At 57.2% G+C, this 15,221-nt stretch overlaps 1 protein-coding gene across 2 annotated transcripts; it reads left to right on the top strand.

The window, feature by feature from the left end:
• The first annotated feature begins 7,644 nt into the window (after positions 1-7,644).
• On the top strand, positions 7,645-15,204 carry CYTIP (cytohesin 1 interacting protein). Of its 2 annotated transcripts, none has more exons than XM_053947870.1 (8): positions 7,645-7,806; positions 9,382-9,431; positions 10,276-10,330; positions 12,367-12,469; positions 12,593-12,686; positions 13,013-13,082; positions 13,918-13,981; positions 14,404-15,204. In XM_053947870.1, exons 1-8 carry the CDS (start codon positions 7,684-7,686, stop codon positions 14,874-14,876), a joined length of 1,032 nt encoding a protein of 343 aa, XP_053803845.1. In that variant the 5' UTR covers positions 7,645-7,683; the 3' UTR covers positions 14,877-15,204. The 2 variants fall into 2 exon arrangements, with proteins under 2 accessions (XP_053803845.1, XP_053803844.1); XM_053947869.1 differs by having other exon boundaries at positions 13,915-13,981.
• The last annotated feature ends 17 nt before the right edge of the window (positions 15,205-15,221 follow it).

Here is a 15,221-nt window from a genome sequence, read left to right as displayed (position 1 = left end):
TGCAGCCCAGCCCTGCAGCCCAGCCCTGCAGCACAGACCAGCCCTGCAGCGCAGTCCAGCCCTGCAGCCCAGCCCTGCAGCGCAGCCCTGCAGCACAGCCCTGCAGCACAGCCCAGCCCTGCAGCGCAGCCCAGCCCTGCAGCCCAGCCCAGCCCTGCAGCCCAGCCCTGCAGCGCAGCCCAGCCCTGCAGCCCAGCCCTGCAGCGCAGCCCAGCCCTGCAGCCCAGCCCAGCCCTGCAGCGCAGTCCAGCCCTGCAGCGCAGCCCTGCAGCCCAGCCCAGCCCTGCAGCACAGCCCAGCCCTGCAGCACAGCCCTGCAGCGCAGCCCAGCCCTGCAGCCCAGCCCTGCAGCGCAGCCCAGCCCTGCAGCACAGCCCAGCCCTGCAGCACAGCCCAGCCCTGCAGCACAGCCCTGCAGCGCAGCACAGCCCTGCAGCCCAGCCCTGCAGCCCAGCCCTGCAGCACAGCACAGCCCTGCAGCACAGCCCTGCAGCACAGCCCTGCAGCACAGCCCTGCAGCGCAGCCCAGCCCTGCAGCACAGCCCAGCCCTGCAGCACAGCCCTGCAGCGCAGCACAGCCCTGCAGCACAGCACAGCCCTGCAGCACAGCCCAGCCCTGCAGCCCAGCCCAGCCCTGCAGCGCAGCCCAGCCCTGCAGCCCAGCCCAGCCCTGCAGCGCAGTCCAGCCCTGCAGCGCAGCCCAGCCCAGCCCTGCAGCCCAGCCCTGCAGCCCAGCCCTGCAGCCCTGCAGCCCAGCCCTGCAGAGTGCTTCCCTCAGCTGCTGGCAGGGTTTCTGCAGTGTGCTTTCTCACATGTAACCAAGGTTGTCTTAGGGATTCACGGGGCTTGGAGCAGCCTGGTCTAGTGGAGGGTGTCCCTGGCCAAGGCAGGGAGGTAAAACGAGATAAGCTTTAAGGTCTCTGCCGACCCAAACCATTCCGGGGTTCTACAGTTCAATTCTTGTGTGCTTCAGCTGCATGAACACCCCGTGGAGCTCACTGGTGTGACTTTGTAGCTGCTTGAAGGTAATCTTGGCAGCTGCATGATCCAAAGCCTGGTGCTGACTTGACTCAAAAAAATTTGCAAACCTAAGATCCAGCATCTGTTCTTGTAGTATGTACAAGAACATACTTATATTTTAAAAATCCTTATCTTAAAAAGGAATAATCAAAGCTTTATTTTTTTAAGTGGGGAAAGAGTTTCAGTTTTCAGTTTCCCCCCTGGAGTCTCTGAAAATTGTTGACAGCCTGTTAATTTGAACAAGACCCTTTTGGTGCCTGGCTGGGAAGTGTGGGCGGAGGATGCTCAGGCTCAGCGACTCCTCACACAGGTCACAGCTCCAGCCCCAGAAGTGCTTTAACCTTTTCCCTGGACATATCTCTTGGCATCAGACATTATGGTCTGTTTGCCCTGGCTTTTCACCCAACTCAGTATTTTGCTCTGGTTTTCTTTTCTCTTTTGTTGTTGAAAAGTGAATGTACATTTTGATGGATTAGTGTTGAGCATAACTGAGCCAAGGGGCTGATGTTGTTGTATTGAGTTCTGAAATGTTTGTAAACTCTACACTCCTTTAGAAATACTCCAAAGAACCTTTGTTTTAATGGCCTTTCCCCTCCATGTGGGTTTGTCCTAATTTAAGCACAGAGGTTATGCCAAGGCACTTCTGTGCAGTTTAGGGAGGTTTAGGTTTCCTCAGAGGTCACAATGTTCCTAATATTCTTCACTTAAAGCAAAAGTTCTTAAGCTCATGAAAATTTTCAAGGTCAAGGAACCTGTCACCACATTCAGCTTCTCCTAACTGATGCTTCTAACTGGGGGGAGTTACCAATATTTTATAATTTGCTTCTAATAATCTAAAGTTTAATGTAGGGATTATGCACTGAAAGGGAAAGTTAATTAATCTTTCCTGTAATATCTAATTTTCTTTTGTGTTACTTGAACTGCTGCCCCCAAACACTCCTTTAGAAATTCAGGCTGTAATCTCCTCTGCGCTTCCCTACTTTTATAATTTGCACTTAATCAAGCTCATTCCCTCACGTGACACTACAAAGAATCCTATTATTTTAAATTTATTTTATTTTGTTATTTTAAATTTTAATCCTATTCTTTTATCCTAAATTTTAGTCACTGCTGTGTCACTTCTTTGCTTGGCACGAGATTCAGGAATTATAAATGAATGAGTTTAGAAATTATGCCCAGTCCCTACAATGGGTCTGGACTCTGAGCAGGGCAGGTTCTTCTCAGTCGCCGTCGGCCGGAGCTCCTGGGCCAGGGGTGGGCTCGAGGCTGTCCCCAGCTGCCCCCGGCTGATGGGAAGGAGGAGTTTGGGTTTTGCCTGGGGGCAGTGTCACAGGACAGGGACAGGGGTGGCACTGGGGGTGCTGCTGGGGGCCAGGGGGGCACTGGGGGCTCTGGCCAGGGCGGTGCCACAGGTGGGCACGCGCTGGCCGCCTCCTTTGGGTGCACGGGGCTCAGGCACAAGGCTTTGTGTGCTGGTGAAGGTTACGGCTCAAACCACCCCACATGGGTCAGTGGGGTCTGTGAGGATGTCCTTGGGGTGTCCTTGAGGTGTCCGTGTGCTGTGGTTCCAGGGATCATCCCCACAGGCTGTGGGACCCCAGTCCCCCAGAGCTTTTAGGGAAAGACGTCCATGTTCTGCTCTAACGGGCAGAGCAGGATTTATGAATGTACAGGGAAAATAAGCATTGAGGTACAATATATTTCTACAGAATATAAGAAATGTGCAATAAATTGTAACTTACACTGAATGTATTTTTGGCATAAATGGACCAGATGTATTTTGAATGTAGCTATGACATTGTGTCTAAGCCTGCTGTGACTCTCAGTCCCTGAGAAAAACATGTCATGTTTTGTCAATCTACAAACCACTTCCTGAGCTGACTGCTTTTAAAAGAAGCGTGAGTATTTTATCTGGAACAGTGTAATATTGCTGAACTAAGTATAGCTGTGCAGTGCTAACTTCAACCCTCCTGTTGTGAAATATCTGATCTGTGTACACTGCAGAGTTATTTTAAAAACTATTGCTAAAGTTATTGCTTGATATTGCAGCTGCCTGGATGTAAATAATAGTTTAACTGCTGTATTTTGTGTGCAGATTTGGGAAAGACATGGCAATTTTAATAAATTCAACATGCTCTTGAGTTCCTGTGGCCTGAAACTGTTCTTACGTTCATCGTGTGAGGGGAGAAGGGTTGAGCTTGTGTGAACCTGCAGAACCCTTCGCTCGTGGCGCTTGCACCCTCAGCAGTGTGAGCTCTCCCTGAGCTGCCTTTCATGCAGCACTCCCTGATCCTGCTCTTCCAGCTACTGAGATTTCCAGTGGTGCCAATCTGAGTGGGACCAGCTCACCCTGAGCACTCAGTTTCAGAGTGTGTATGCTTGAAAATTCCCCGACATAGCCACAATCCGGGAACTTAAGTCAGACTTTATTTTAACTTAAGGCACGCCAAAATGAAATCTGCCACGCTGTGACCCAAGAAACTTCAGTGGCTTTTGAAGGATACTGTGGGCTTTTTTTCCCCCCCTTTAAAAGACCTTTGTATTATAGCAATTACTTGTGGACTCTGGTCTCTGCACATCTCCAGGAAGGTGTCGTTGCCCCCGTGCTGGCTGTGGCCAGGCAGTCGGGGCCAGCAGCAGCCAGGGGCTCATGGGCGAGCATCGGCTGCCATCCCCTGGCCAGCGCCGCGCCGGGTGCGTGTCCGCGGCACCGCAGAGCTGCGTGCTGCTCTTCCAGCGCCCGGAGGAATTTCTGCCTCCCGGGAGACATTCTTTTCCAGCGCACTTGGGTGGAGGCGGATGGGTGCTTCTGCCCCTGGGTGCTGCCCCGGCTGAGCATCCCGGCCCTGCGGCAGCAGAACGCGAGGCTGCCACGCGGGGAGACACCGCTCGGTGGAGGGCTCGGCTGGGAAGGAGAAGGGGCTAATTGCCCAGGTTCTTGTTATTTAGTAAATCAGCTCCCCAGAAGCCCCAGGTGTGCGCTTGGCAGCTGAGGAGCGGAGCCAGCTCCTGAGGCCCCGAGGGCTTGTGTCCCACAGAGGATGGCTCCTTCCCCCGGTCCGGGTAAGGCGCTGTGGGCAGACACCCTGCAGGCGCTGCAGCCTCGCAGGGATGTGTTCCAGCCCTGCAAGCGGGCAAGGCCGGGCTGGACAGGGCGTGGAGCAGCCTGCTCTGGAGGAAGGCGCCCCATGGCTCCAGAACCAGCGCCGTGCCAGGGAGGGGCCGGGGCAGGGCATCCGTGTGACCTCCCCGGACACGCGAGAGCCCTGCGGGCCCCGCTCTGCCCCTGGCCCGGCCCCGAGCAGCTCTGAGCCCTGCCGGCAGGAGCAGGCGGGCCGGGAGGGATGGGTGCCGGGGTGTGGGGGTGTCTGCTGTGGAGCGGGGTGCGTGTCGGGGCTGAGGGGTGCGTGTCGGGGGTGTGGGGTGCGTGTCGGGGCTGAGGGGTGCGTGTCGGGGGTGTGGGGTGCGTGTCGGGGCTGAGGGGTGCGTGTCGGGGGTATGGGGTGCGTGTCGGGTGTGAGGGATGCGTGTCAGGTATGAGGGGTGCCTGTCGGGTGTGAGGGGTGCGTGTCGGGGGTGTGGGGTGCGTGTCGGGGGTGAAGTGTGTGTGTCAGGGCTGAGGGTTGCCTGCCGGGGTTGTGGGGTGCCTGCCGGGGCTGAGGGGTGCCTGCCGGGTGTGAGGGATGCGTATCGGGGGTGTGGGGTGCGTGTCGGGCCTGAGGGGTGCGTGTCGGGGGTGTGGGGTGCGTGTCGGGGGTGAAGTGTGTGTGTCAGGGCTGAGGGGTGCGTGTTGGGGCTGAGGGGTGCCTGCCGAGGGTGAAGGGTGCGTGTCGGGGGTGTGGGGTGCCTGCCAGGGCTGTGGGGTGCCTGCCGGGTGTGAGGGATGCGGGGCTGTGCGGGCGCAGGGTAACGGGGCTGCTGGAGCAGCTCGCACCAAGGTCCTGCTTTGTGCTCTCAGGAGAGGTGTCGTTTATTTCTGCCCTCGGCTTGTTTGCAGATGAGTCACTGGGTTTCAGGAACGTCAGAAAGGGCTGCCGGAGGAAGCGAAACGCGCTTTGTTTTCAAGCACTCAGCGGGGTGACCGTGAGCAGGAAAAGGGGAAGCGGCTTTGAGTCAGCCGCTCCCGCGTTGGTCGCTGTGCCTCGGCAAGGGAGCAGATGACACACGGGGGCGCAGATAGTTTTTTCAGGAAAAGGGAGAGAACTTTCCCCCTTCCTGCTGTGCTTTTTCAACATCTTTTTTCTTCCCCGTAACCCCGAGAACCCCCGTTCTTGGGTTCTCCCGAGGAGCTCGGAGGTGAAGGACAGACATCTGAATCGGTTGTTGTGGTGCTGCTGTATGCAGCACTTCCCTGTCGGGAGCGGCACAGGGACCGCAGGCACTCGCCACAGACCAGCCACCGGCCCTCCTCCGGGTGGGAGGACCAGCTGTTTCCCTGCCGTGAGATGCCGGGTTTCTGAGGGATGAACCTTTAGGATGGGTTTGTACTGACACTTCAGCCATCCAGGGCAATGAGGGGATCCCCTGGAGTGGGGGAAGCTCCACGCCAACGCTTCCCTGGCACTAAGAGCTCATCTGCACCAGCAAATGTCAGGCCCCTCCATGGACATCCATCCCTGTCCCACCTCCACGGACACCCATCCCTGTGCCAGCTCCATGGACACCCATCCCTGCAGCTCCTCCATGGACACCCATCCCTGTGCCAGCTCCATGGACACCCATCCCTGTCCCACCTCCACGGACACCCATCCCTGTCCCTGCTCCATGGACACCCATCCCTGTCCCACCTCCACGGACACCCATCCCTGTCCCTGCTCCACGGACACCCATCCCTGTCCCTGCTCCATGGACACCCATCCCTGTCCCACCTCCACGGACACCCATCCCTGTCCCTGCTCCATGGACACCCATCCCTGTGCCAGCTCCATGGACACCCATCCCTGTCTCTGCTCCATGGACACCCATCCCTGTGCCAGCTCCATGGACACCCATCCCTGTGCCAGCTCCATGGACACCCATCCCTGCAGCTCCTCCATGGACACCCATCCCTGTGCCAGCTCCATGGACACCCATCCCTGTGCCAGCTCCATGGACACCCATCCCTGTCCCTGCTCCATGGACACCCATCCCTGTCCCTGCTCCACGGACACCCATCCCTGCAGCTGAGGCAGGGCCCTTACAGAAGGTGTGCCGAGCAGCTCTGCCTTCATCTGCTGTGACAGCACGTGCCAGCCTGCAGACAGAGCCCAGCAGCCTCACCCCACAGTCCTGCTGCTCCCTCTCCTGCCTGTGCCCTGCCAGCCGTTCCTCCCGGAGATGGCAGTCCCAGGCGTGTGTGCAATACTTCATAAATGCACATAAAAGGTCTCTACTCAGAAAAATGACAGTAACCCATATGTTTTTATTACTTGTCTGTTCTGATAGCAGGGGGCCTGCTTTTCCCCTTGCAGGCTCACATCCCAGCCAGGGTTAATTGTGTCCAAGTCTGGCTGCTCTGTGCAGTTACTGTCCCTGGTGTTTGTCCAGAGGTCTCCACAAGACCTGTCCTGGTGTGTTTCAGCAGGGTCTGTCGGGATGGCCAGCCTGGGGCAGCTGCTGCTGCAGGTCACTGACAGCCAGCAGTGCCAGCAGCTGGCACACAGGGCTCCAGCCATGGCTGCAGGGCTGGTGCCGGGGCTCTGTGGGTGTTTAGGGTTGGGCTAGTGGCTGCCAGGGCTGGCAAACTGCTCTGCCCAGGGCTCGCCTGCTGCTTGCCCATCCTCCTGCACTGCTGGCCTGTGACTGAGGGCCAGCAGGGACAGGCACCCACTCCAGTGACCCCGCAGGCCCAGGGCTGCTTCCTGTGCTTCTCCATCACATCCAGGAGCAGGAAATCTGAAGGCTATTCAAAGTGACAACAGGTCAGGTAATAACTGGAGAGAAAAGCCAACCCAGCCAGAAGTTCTCAGTCATAAATCTTCCCTGAGTTCTGGCCATCCAGGAAAGGTGCAGGGATGACATCTGGCCAGGGCTCTCCCTGCCACCATGCCTGTCCCAGCTCTGCCACAGCAGCCCCCTGTGCCCTGTCCTGGAGACTCTGCATGGGCTTTGCCGTGTGTCCCCAGAGCTGCCGTGCCAGGGAAGTCCTTGGTCCCCACGGAGAGCCGAGTGCTGGCTGAGGGCACTGTCCTGCCCTCGCTCTGCCACGCTTCAGCCTCTGCTCTTGGCCTTCAGCTCCCGCTCCCCTCTCTGCAGCCGGAGCTCCTGCACCGACACCATTAGCCAAGGGCGGTGTTATTTCCCACCTTTGCCCGAAGGTGAGTTGAGGGATGCCAGGGATGCCGAGCATATCAGAGTGTGAACAGGTTGAGGTCAGGCAGGTGCCGAGGCAGGCAGGGCTGTAAGGACAAATCCTGGCAGAGCAGCAGCTGCTGGTGAGCATTGTGTGCAGGAATGGAAAAATTAAGCAGATTTCTGTAACTGCCAAGCCTGATTCTTAACTCCCGTGTGAGCACAAGGCACACCGAGAGCCTGGGGCTCTGCTAGGAGGGATTTGTGTAACTCGCACCTAAACCACAGATCACGTGGCGGCCCTTCCTCTCTCGCTCTCCTCGGAGCGTGGCAGCCCCGGCCACGGCACAGCGCTCGCCCTGAGCCCCGCGGCCCTCGCCCCTCGCCCTGGCCATGGCCCTGCGGCGGCTCCTGCAGCCCAGCCCCGCGGGCGGGGAGCAGGCGCTGCCCACGGACGGCAGGAGGATGCAGCACCTGGCCAGCACGGTGGGCACGCTGCCCCGCGGGCGCAGGCAGGTACGGGCTGGGCAGGGGCAGCCACGGCCCGCTGCGCCCCGGCCCAGGACGGAGCCTCGGGCTGCCCGTGCTCCGGGGGTGCGGTGCTGGAAGGGTGAGCGCCGGGCTGGTGTCGGGGCGGCAGCGGCACGTCGGCAGCGCTGGCAGCGTGGGAGGCTCTGCGAGGGGCGAGGGATGCTCGGGCTGTGAAGGGCGGCGGCGGCTGACATCGGCCCCGGCAGAACTCTCATTTCCAGCCGTGCTGGGAGCCAGGGAGGGTTTGCGCTGTCTGGGTGCTCCTTCAAAAATGTGCATTTACCTCGGTCAGGTGGCCTGGCTGCCCTCTGCCTGCAGGGCTGACAGCAGTGACACCACGCGCCATTTCCGTGTGGATTTGGGAGTGTTTCTGGTTTCTGCGCAGCTGAGGCTGCTGGGGCTGTTCCCCCGGAGCAGCGCAGGGCAGCACAATCCCCCCGGCTTCCCTCAGAACCGCGCTGCTGTGGCCGACAACCATCGGCTGAGCGGTTCAGCTCCGGACTATTTGTCGGACACGAGGAAGCCCGGACAGAAAGCGTCTGCGAGACGTGGTGATCTGAAAGAATAACCAGAAAAACCGCTGCACAGAATATCTGTGCGCCCCGGGCTCTGCTTTGCTCGGCTGCAGAAGGGCAGTGAACCTTTCCTCGGTGCATGTGCGAGGGGACAAGGGAGAGCCGGAGCCGGTGGTGGGAGCGGGGCTGCCGGCTGGCACCAGCCCCTGCGGCCCCGCCGGAGCCCTCGGTGGCGGAGCCGCCCCCGGCGTGGGGAGGCCGCCGGTGGCGGCTGCGGTGTGGCTGTGGCTGGTAAAGCTGAGTTACATCAGGGCCAAGGTCGCACTGCAGGGACCGTCCCCGGGGCAGGGTGGCCCTGCTACCAGGCCTCTCAGCTCCTCCCGGAAGGGTTCTACACGGCCTCGCTCTCCCCTTGTCCCTCGGCAAGGAAAGGCACGTCCGTGAAGAGGCTGTTTCTGTAGGAGGTCACGCCGTGGCACCATTTTATCCTGCTGAGGAGACACCAGCTCGATTGACTATAAACTCGCTGATCTATTACCTTGCCTATTATCTCGCTGATAATGAAACTCCTTATTCATGGCTCACTTTTATGCCAAGAATCCATGTTTAACGCTGACCTGGCTCTTCCCAGAGCCGAGTGTCCCTGGCCTGAAGCAGGGGTCGTGGCTGGGAGATGCTGTGCAGACCCTGCAGGGCTCAGTGTCTGCACTCCCCTGCCTTGGGGGTGCTTTGTGCCTCTCCTGGCAGGTGTTCAGTTTATAAACACCCACAGATCTTTAGAGGAAAGGGACAAAAGTGAGATGAGCTCTTGACACAACAGAGATGTCATTTGTGCTCTGAGCTTGCCACCAGCATCTGACAGGAGGATTTGACCTCCAGATGCTTTTCCTTCTGGTCAGAAAGTTCAAGTTCTATTTTGATCGAGGCAGAGGTGTTGGTGGGATGCCAGCAGCTGTTTTTAGTTCTCAAAACTACTGGCTTTGTCTGTGTGCCTCAAAGAACCACAGACCTACTGATGCCTTTCCTCTCCTGTTCCTGGTCACAGCTCGCCTTGGCCAGATCCAGCTCCTTGGACGACTTCTCCAAGCCACAGAGGTATGATTCTGTTATTCTGCAACTCTAGAGTCACTGTTCCTGGCTTGTTCTGCATGAAAGGTGTGTCCCGGGGAGGGACAGTGTGGTGACACCCTGCAGGCACAGGGAGGGACGGTGTGGTGACACCCCACAGTGTGGTGACACCCTGCAGGGACAGGGAGGGGCGGTTTGGTGACACCCCACAGCGTGGTGACACCCTGCAGGCACAGGGAGGGGCGGTTTGGTGACACCCCACAGTGTGGTGACACCCTGCAGGCACAGGGAGGGACAGTGTGGTGACACCCCACAGTGTGGTGACACCCTGCAGGCACAGGGAGGGACAGTGTGGTGACACCCCACAGTGTGGTGACACCCTGCAGGCACAGGGAGGGACAGTGTGGTGACACCCCACAGCGTGGTGACACCCTGCAGGCACAGGGAGGGACAGTGTGGTGACACCCCACAGCGTGGTGACACCCTGCAGGCACAGGGAGGGATGGTTTGGTGACACCCCACAGCGTGGTGACACCCTGCAGGCACAGGGAGGGACAGTGTGGTGACACCCCACAGTGTGGTGACACCCTGCAGGCACAGGGAGGGACAGTGTGGTGACACCCTGCAGGCACAGGGAGGGATGGTTTGGTGACACCCCACAGCGTGGTGACACCCTGCAGGCACAGGGAGGGACGGTTTGGTGACACCCCACAGCGTGGTGACACCCTGCAGGCACAGGGAGGGACGGTTTGGGGACACCCCGTGGCACAGGGAGGGGCACTGGGGGCACACCACCGTTTTGGGTGGAAATGCAGGCCCACAAAGAGCAGCACCCCACGTTCACGTGGAATCCTGTGTGCTCCTCCTGCAGGCACCTCGTTGCTATACTGAAAGAAAATAAGGAGACGTTTGGGTTTGAAATCCAGGTAAGGCCTAAACGACAAGTTGATTCATTAACAACAAAATGTGGTGCAGAGTCTGAAGTGTCATCTCCCCAAAAGCAGTTAAGGCAGGCCAGAGCAGAGGAAGGTGTCTGTCAGAGCTGCGAAATCTGAAGAGCTTACAGCACTCATACAAGACAGGGACGTTTCTCCGAGGATTTTTTTGTAGTGAAGGTCACAGATGAGAATTTCTGGCCTTCTCACAAGTCAGAGTGTTGAATGTGGGAGAAATCCCATCCAAATCCAAATAAGAGGCAATGATAGTGCCTTCTTACCTCCATAAGTGAATATTTTTGTGAGAATTGTATATGAGAATATTTTCAAACAAGAGAGATAAAAAAACTCTCTTAAAAATTACCTTATGCTGGCTTTTTGCTACCTCCTTTAATATGCACAGAGAGATGTGCACTTTTGAAGAAGATGTACAATATTTTTCCATAAATACCTGCTAAGCATGACTTTTGGGGCAGGAGCCAAATCATATATGAAGAGATTCTGTTTGGTGTAGAAGTCAGTAAGTCATCAAGTAGGAGAACCAGAATGTTACCAGGAGTACTGCTAGTGGGAGATTCTGTGTTTGTGGGTTTTTGTGAGAAAGGTAACTCCTGATCAGCAGGTCTGCTAAAATCCTGGCTGCAGTTAAAAAATGATCCCAGGAATAAAGGGATGGAGTTTGGGAACAGAGGGATCTGCCTGCCAGCAGCAGGGCACTTTCAAAGTGCTTTCTTCTGTCTGTGCACAAAGGGAAAAAGTGTTTTCTGTGAAATTAGTGTATTAGGAAAAGCTTAACTTTGCCCAATTTGGGTCTGTGACTAATGAGCAGGTCAGCACTCAGCTCGTGAACAGAGGAGAGCTTTCAGAAGGGAGGATAATTGAGTCAATTATTGGGTTTTTGTGTAAATTGTCAGGGCAGATTTTCATGAAATGTGGCATTCTGATTAAAAATAATTGTTCTTGGCACGTTTTCTTCCTGAACATACATTCAGCGTGAGCACTTCATGGAAAGGCAGGGCTGCAGAAAGGCAGCATCTGTCAGCGACTGAGGATGTTTAGAAGCTGTAGTTCCCTCACTATGAGATAAATTCAGGCAAAGCAGAATAAGATGATGTGAAACTTTAGGTCTAGATCTGCAGGCAGCTCATGCTTCACTCGTCACTCTCAGTTAGGCAGGAATTTTACTGCTAGTCCAAAGGCTGGAATCACCGCACGGGGGGGATTTGGCCAGATGAGCCCTGAACTTCCCTGGCCTCCATCCCTTTGTTCCACACTGGCTGAGAAATCTGGGACTCCAGCGTGAGCTCTCTCTGGGTTAGAAGTGGCAGTCGCAGGTTTCCAGGAAACAGATGTGGTATTTGCATGTCACCAGAAAAGGTTTCCTGCTGCCGTGGGATCTGGACAGGCTGTGGCACCACATTTCTAAATTCACGTCAGCACCCGTAACCACAGGAGGGATTTAGAGTAACTAGAGTTACTAAATGTTCAGTTAAATGTGTAAGTCAAGAATAAAAAGCACTTCGAGGAGTGTGTGGATGACAAGTTCCAGAGGCCAGAAGAGCAAAAGTAAGTTTAAATCTTCTGTCTTTTCAGTTCCCGTGCAAACTGAGCTGTCTGGTAGCAGCAGGTGACTCCACAAGCACTCCCAATGAATAGGAGTCAATCCCTTGAAAAGCCCCAGTCCCATCCTCTCATCCCCTGGGAACATGAGACATCCTTCCAGAAAGCCATTCCCACCCATGCTGACATATTCTTGATTGAAGTTACAGAGTTTTTAATGCTGAATAACCAGCTTGCTTTAAAACTAGGCTGTTTTTTTTTCTCCCTCAAACCCAGTGTAGAGGCACCTGTCAGGTGTCTGCTGTTTTCTGCTGTACAAATGCATTTTTAATTGTTGGGTTGTAGCATTTTGGTCTCACTCATGTGCAATGTACTCTGCTCGTCACAGCCTTCTCATTGAAACAGTACTGAATTTCGAATGGCTTTCATGGCTCCAGGATTGGTAACTGTCCCTTTGGCATTAACAGACTATTAGGTTTCCACACCAAAATGATTTCTCCCTGGAGGTATGCACTTGTGTCTGCAGAATCCAAGAGGAAAGCCCTGCCCACCTCTCCGGCCTTCAGGCTGGTAAGTGTCCGTGGGTTTTCCTGACGTGGGAGGCCCGATCCTCCTTTCTGCCTGCTGCTGTTCCTGTGGAGCAGGTGAGGGCGTGCACAGGTGCCCACTCTGGCCTCTGTGTGTCTCTGGCAGGGGACATCCTCACCAGCATCAACGGCGTGAGCACCGAGGGCTTTGGTCACAAGCAAATAGTGGACTTGATAAAGTCTTCAGGGAACTATTTGAGGTGGGTGTCTCTCCTCTGGATGGGCTTTGGCCTAATTTCCTCTCCCACTGAAGGCAGGACCATGCTGCCCCGCAGCCCTGCACTGCCTGAGGGGCAGAAACCCCACGGGCTGGGCTGGGCAGAGCCTCTGGGCTCCAGAAACCCCAAGGGCTGGGCTGGGCAGAGCCTCTGAGCTCCAGAAATCCCATGGGCTGGGCTGGGCAGAGCCTCTGGGCTCCAGAAACCCCATGGGCTGGGCTGGGCAGAGCCTCTGAGCTCCAGAAATCCCAAGGGCTGGGCTGGGCAGAGCCTCTGAGCCTCAGGGCCAGCATCACCCTTTCCCACAGGTTAGAGACCGTCAACGGGGCCTTGCTCCTGAGGAAAATGGAGCTGGAGACCAAACTGCAGGCTCTCAAGGTAATATGATTAATTGGTTGTTCCACTGTCAAATGGAGATGGCTGCAGTGGGTTCACTGCTGATGGGGGCAGGTGGGGACAGTGTCCTGGCAAGGGCTGACACCCGTGGGTTCCCTGCTGCCAGCACCCCCAGCCACCCCAGCCCTGGTGCCCCCGATATTATTTTTTGGAAACCAGGAATAGAGAAGAAATGTGGTCACAATCCCAGGACTGGCCAGGTGAGCTCAGGCTGGTCAGTTTGGGTGTAGGAATGTCCATCTGTGCAGAGTTCACTGGACTGGTGGGAGGTGCCTCCTGTGGCTGTCCCCAGGCACAGCCTCACTGTTTGGCATTTTTAATCAACCTGGGGGTTGATTTCGCCCCCAGGGCTGACCTGCAGCAGAGGGGAAGAAACGTTGCTGGGTGTTGGATGGCAGGTGGCACTGGGGGGCTGTCAGGATTCCCAGGTGTGCTCCCAGGGCAGGCAGGGGGGGTTGGCTGTGCCATTCCCATGCTGTGAGGCCCGGGGAGCAGGAGTGGGGTGCCTGGTCCCGCTGGGTGCTCCAGAGCTGGGCAGGGCTGCAGAAGAGCGCTGGCACTGCCCCAGCTGGGTGAAGGTGGGGTCCGTGCTCTCCAGGTTCCAGGCTGCTCCTTTCCCAAATTGACGTGGCCGGTGCCTTGGCCAGAGCCCCCTCAGCCAGGAGCCGAGGGTGTTTTCTGGAAGAAATTTGCTAAACTCTGGGAAAATTGTCTGGGTAAAAGTGGGACCCCCGAGTGTTTCCTGTGGGTGACCTGCACTTTTACAGACTGTTTTCTCTGCCTGGAGTGACAGAGCTGTTCCTTGTCCCCACAGCAGGCGCTGCACCAGCGGTGGGGGGAGCTGCGGGCGCTGCTGGCCCGGGAGCGGCTCCTGCTGCACGGTACGTGTGGGGCCCGCAGCGCTTCTGCGGCCCCACTGGCATCTGCTTCCTTCCCCGCCTGAGGAGGGCAAGGGGCTGGCCTGGGAGCGCTTTTGTCCCGAGGGGAATGAACCTGGCTGCTGCTTGACCGATGCACACCAAGGGCTCTTTGCATCAGTCCTGGGGAAGGAGTTTCTGTGGGTGGTAAAATTTCTTCCGTTCTTGTTTTGGTTTTACAGGGGAAGGGGCCGGGTTGGGTTTTTTATGGACTGCCCAGGGCGCGGGGAGCACCTCACAAGCAGGAGCAGCTGCCCACGTGGGCAGGGGCCGCTCCCTGTGCCAAGGGGCCGGGCACGACGCTCCCGGCGCTGCCGCGGCACGGACGGGCTGCTCCCGGCGAGGAGCAGGGCTGGCTAACGCTGCTCTCTGGCTCCCGCTTCCAGGGGAGGTGAACGACAACGCTCTGCTGGGCGCGCTGGAGCTGGGGGAGCCCAGCTCGTGCGGTGGCTGCAGCTCCCCGGGACCCTTCTTCCCAGGCAAGCCCCGCTTCTCCAGCGAGAGCAGCTCCCGCAGCCGCCTGAGCTCCATGACGGTGGGCAGCGAGGACAGCTTCTACCAGGGCAGCGCCTTCGAGGACTCGGCTGCGGAGAGCCTGAGCCGCCAGTCCAGCGTGGACGATGACTGCGTGTTCCCCCGGGCCGGGGCCGGGGCTGCGATCAGGAGCTCCCTGCGCAGGAACCGCAGCATCAGCCTGGCCAGCAGCGGCTCCGCGTCCCCGCTCTGGGACAGCAGCAGCTGCTCCAGCAGTTTTGGGACCCTCCCGCGGAAGAGCCGCAGAGACAGCGTTCGGAAGCATCTTTTGAAATTCATTCCAGGCTTTCACCGGGCAGTGGAAGAGGAAGAAAGCCGCGTCTGATGTCACGCGTGTCACCCTCGATGTCTGGGCTGTGGCCTGAGGCTGCGCCCACTGGGGCACACCGCGGTGGCACCGCAGGGCTCTCCCCCGGACAACAGCTCCGATGAGAGTCACACGGCTCTGGGCTTTTAATTATTTTCATTTTTAATCAGAGCACGCTGTGGACCTCTTCATTAACGTGAAAAATGAGCGACTCCAAAATGTGAAGAACCTTTGCAGAACTTCCTCAGCGAACTTTACTGTTAATAACAGTTTTTAATTGAATGCTAAATTGATAGCTATTTATTTCCTGTTACCGGAGTCAGTGTCTTCCAAAGGTCTTTAATAAAACGAGTGCTTCTACTA

The sequence above is a fragment of the Vidua chalybeata genome, chromosome 7 (genome assembly GCF_026979565.1).
Source record: "Vidua chalybeata isolate OUT-0048 chromosome 7, bVidCha1 merged haplotype, whole genome shotgun sequence".
NCBI lineage: Eukaryota > Metazoa > Chordata > Aves > Passeriformes > Viduidae > Vidua > Vidua chalybeata.
The sequence above is the reverse complement of the archived record's forward strand: the minus strand, read 5'-3'. Positions and strand labels throughout refer to the sequence as shown.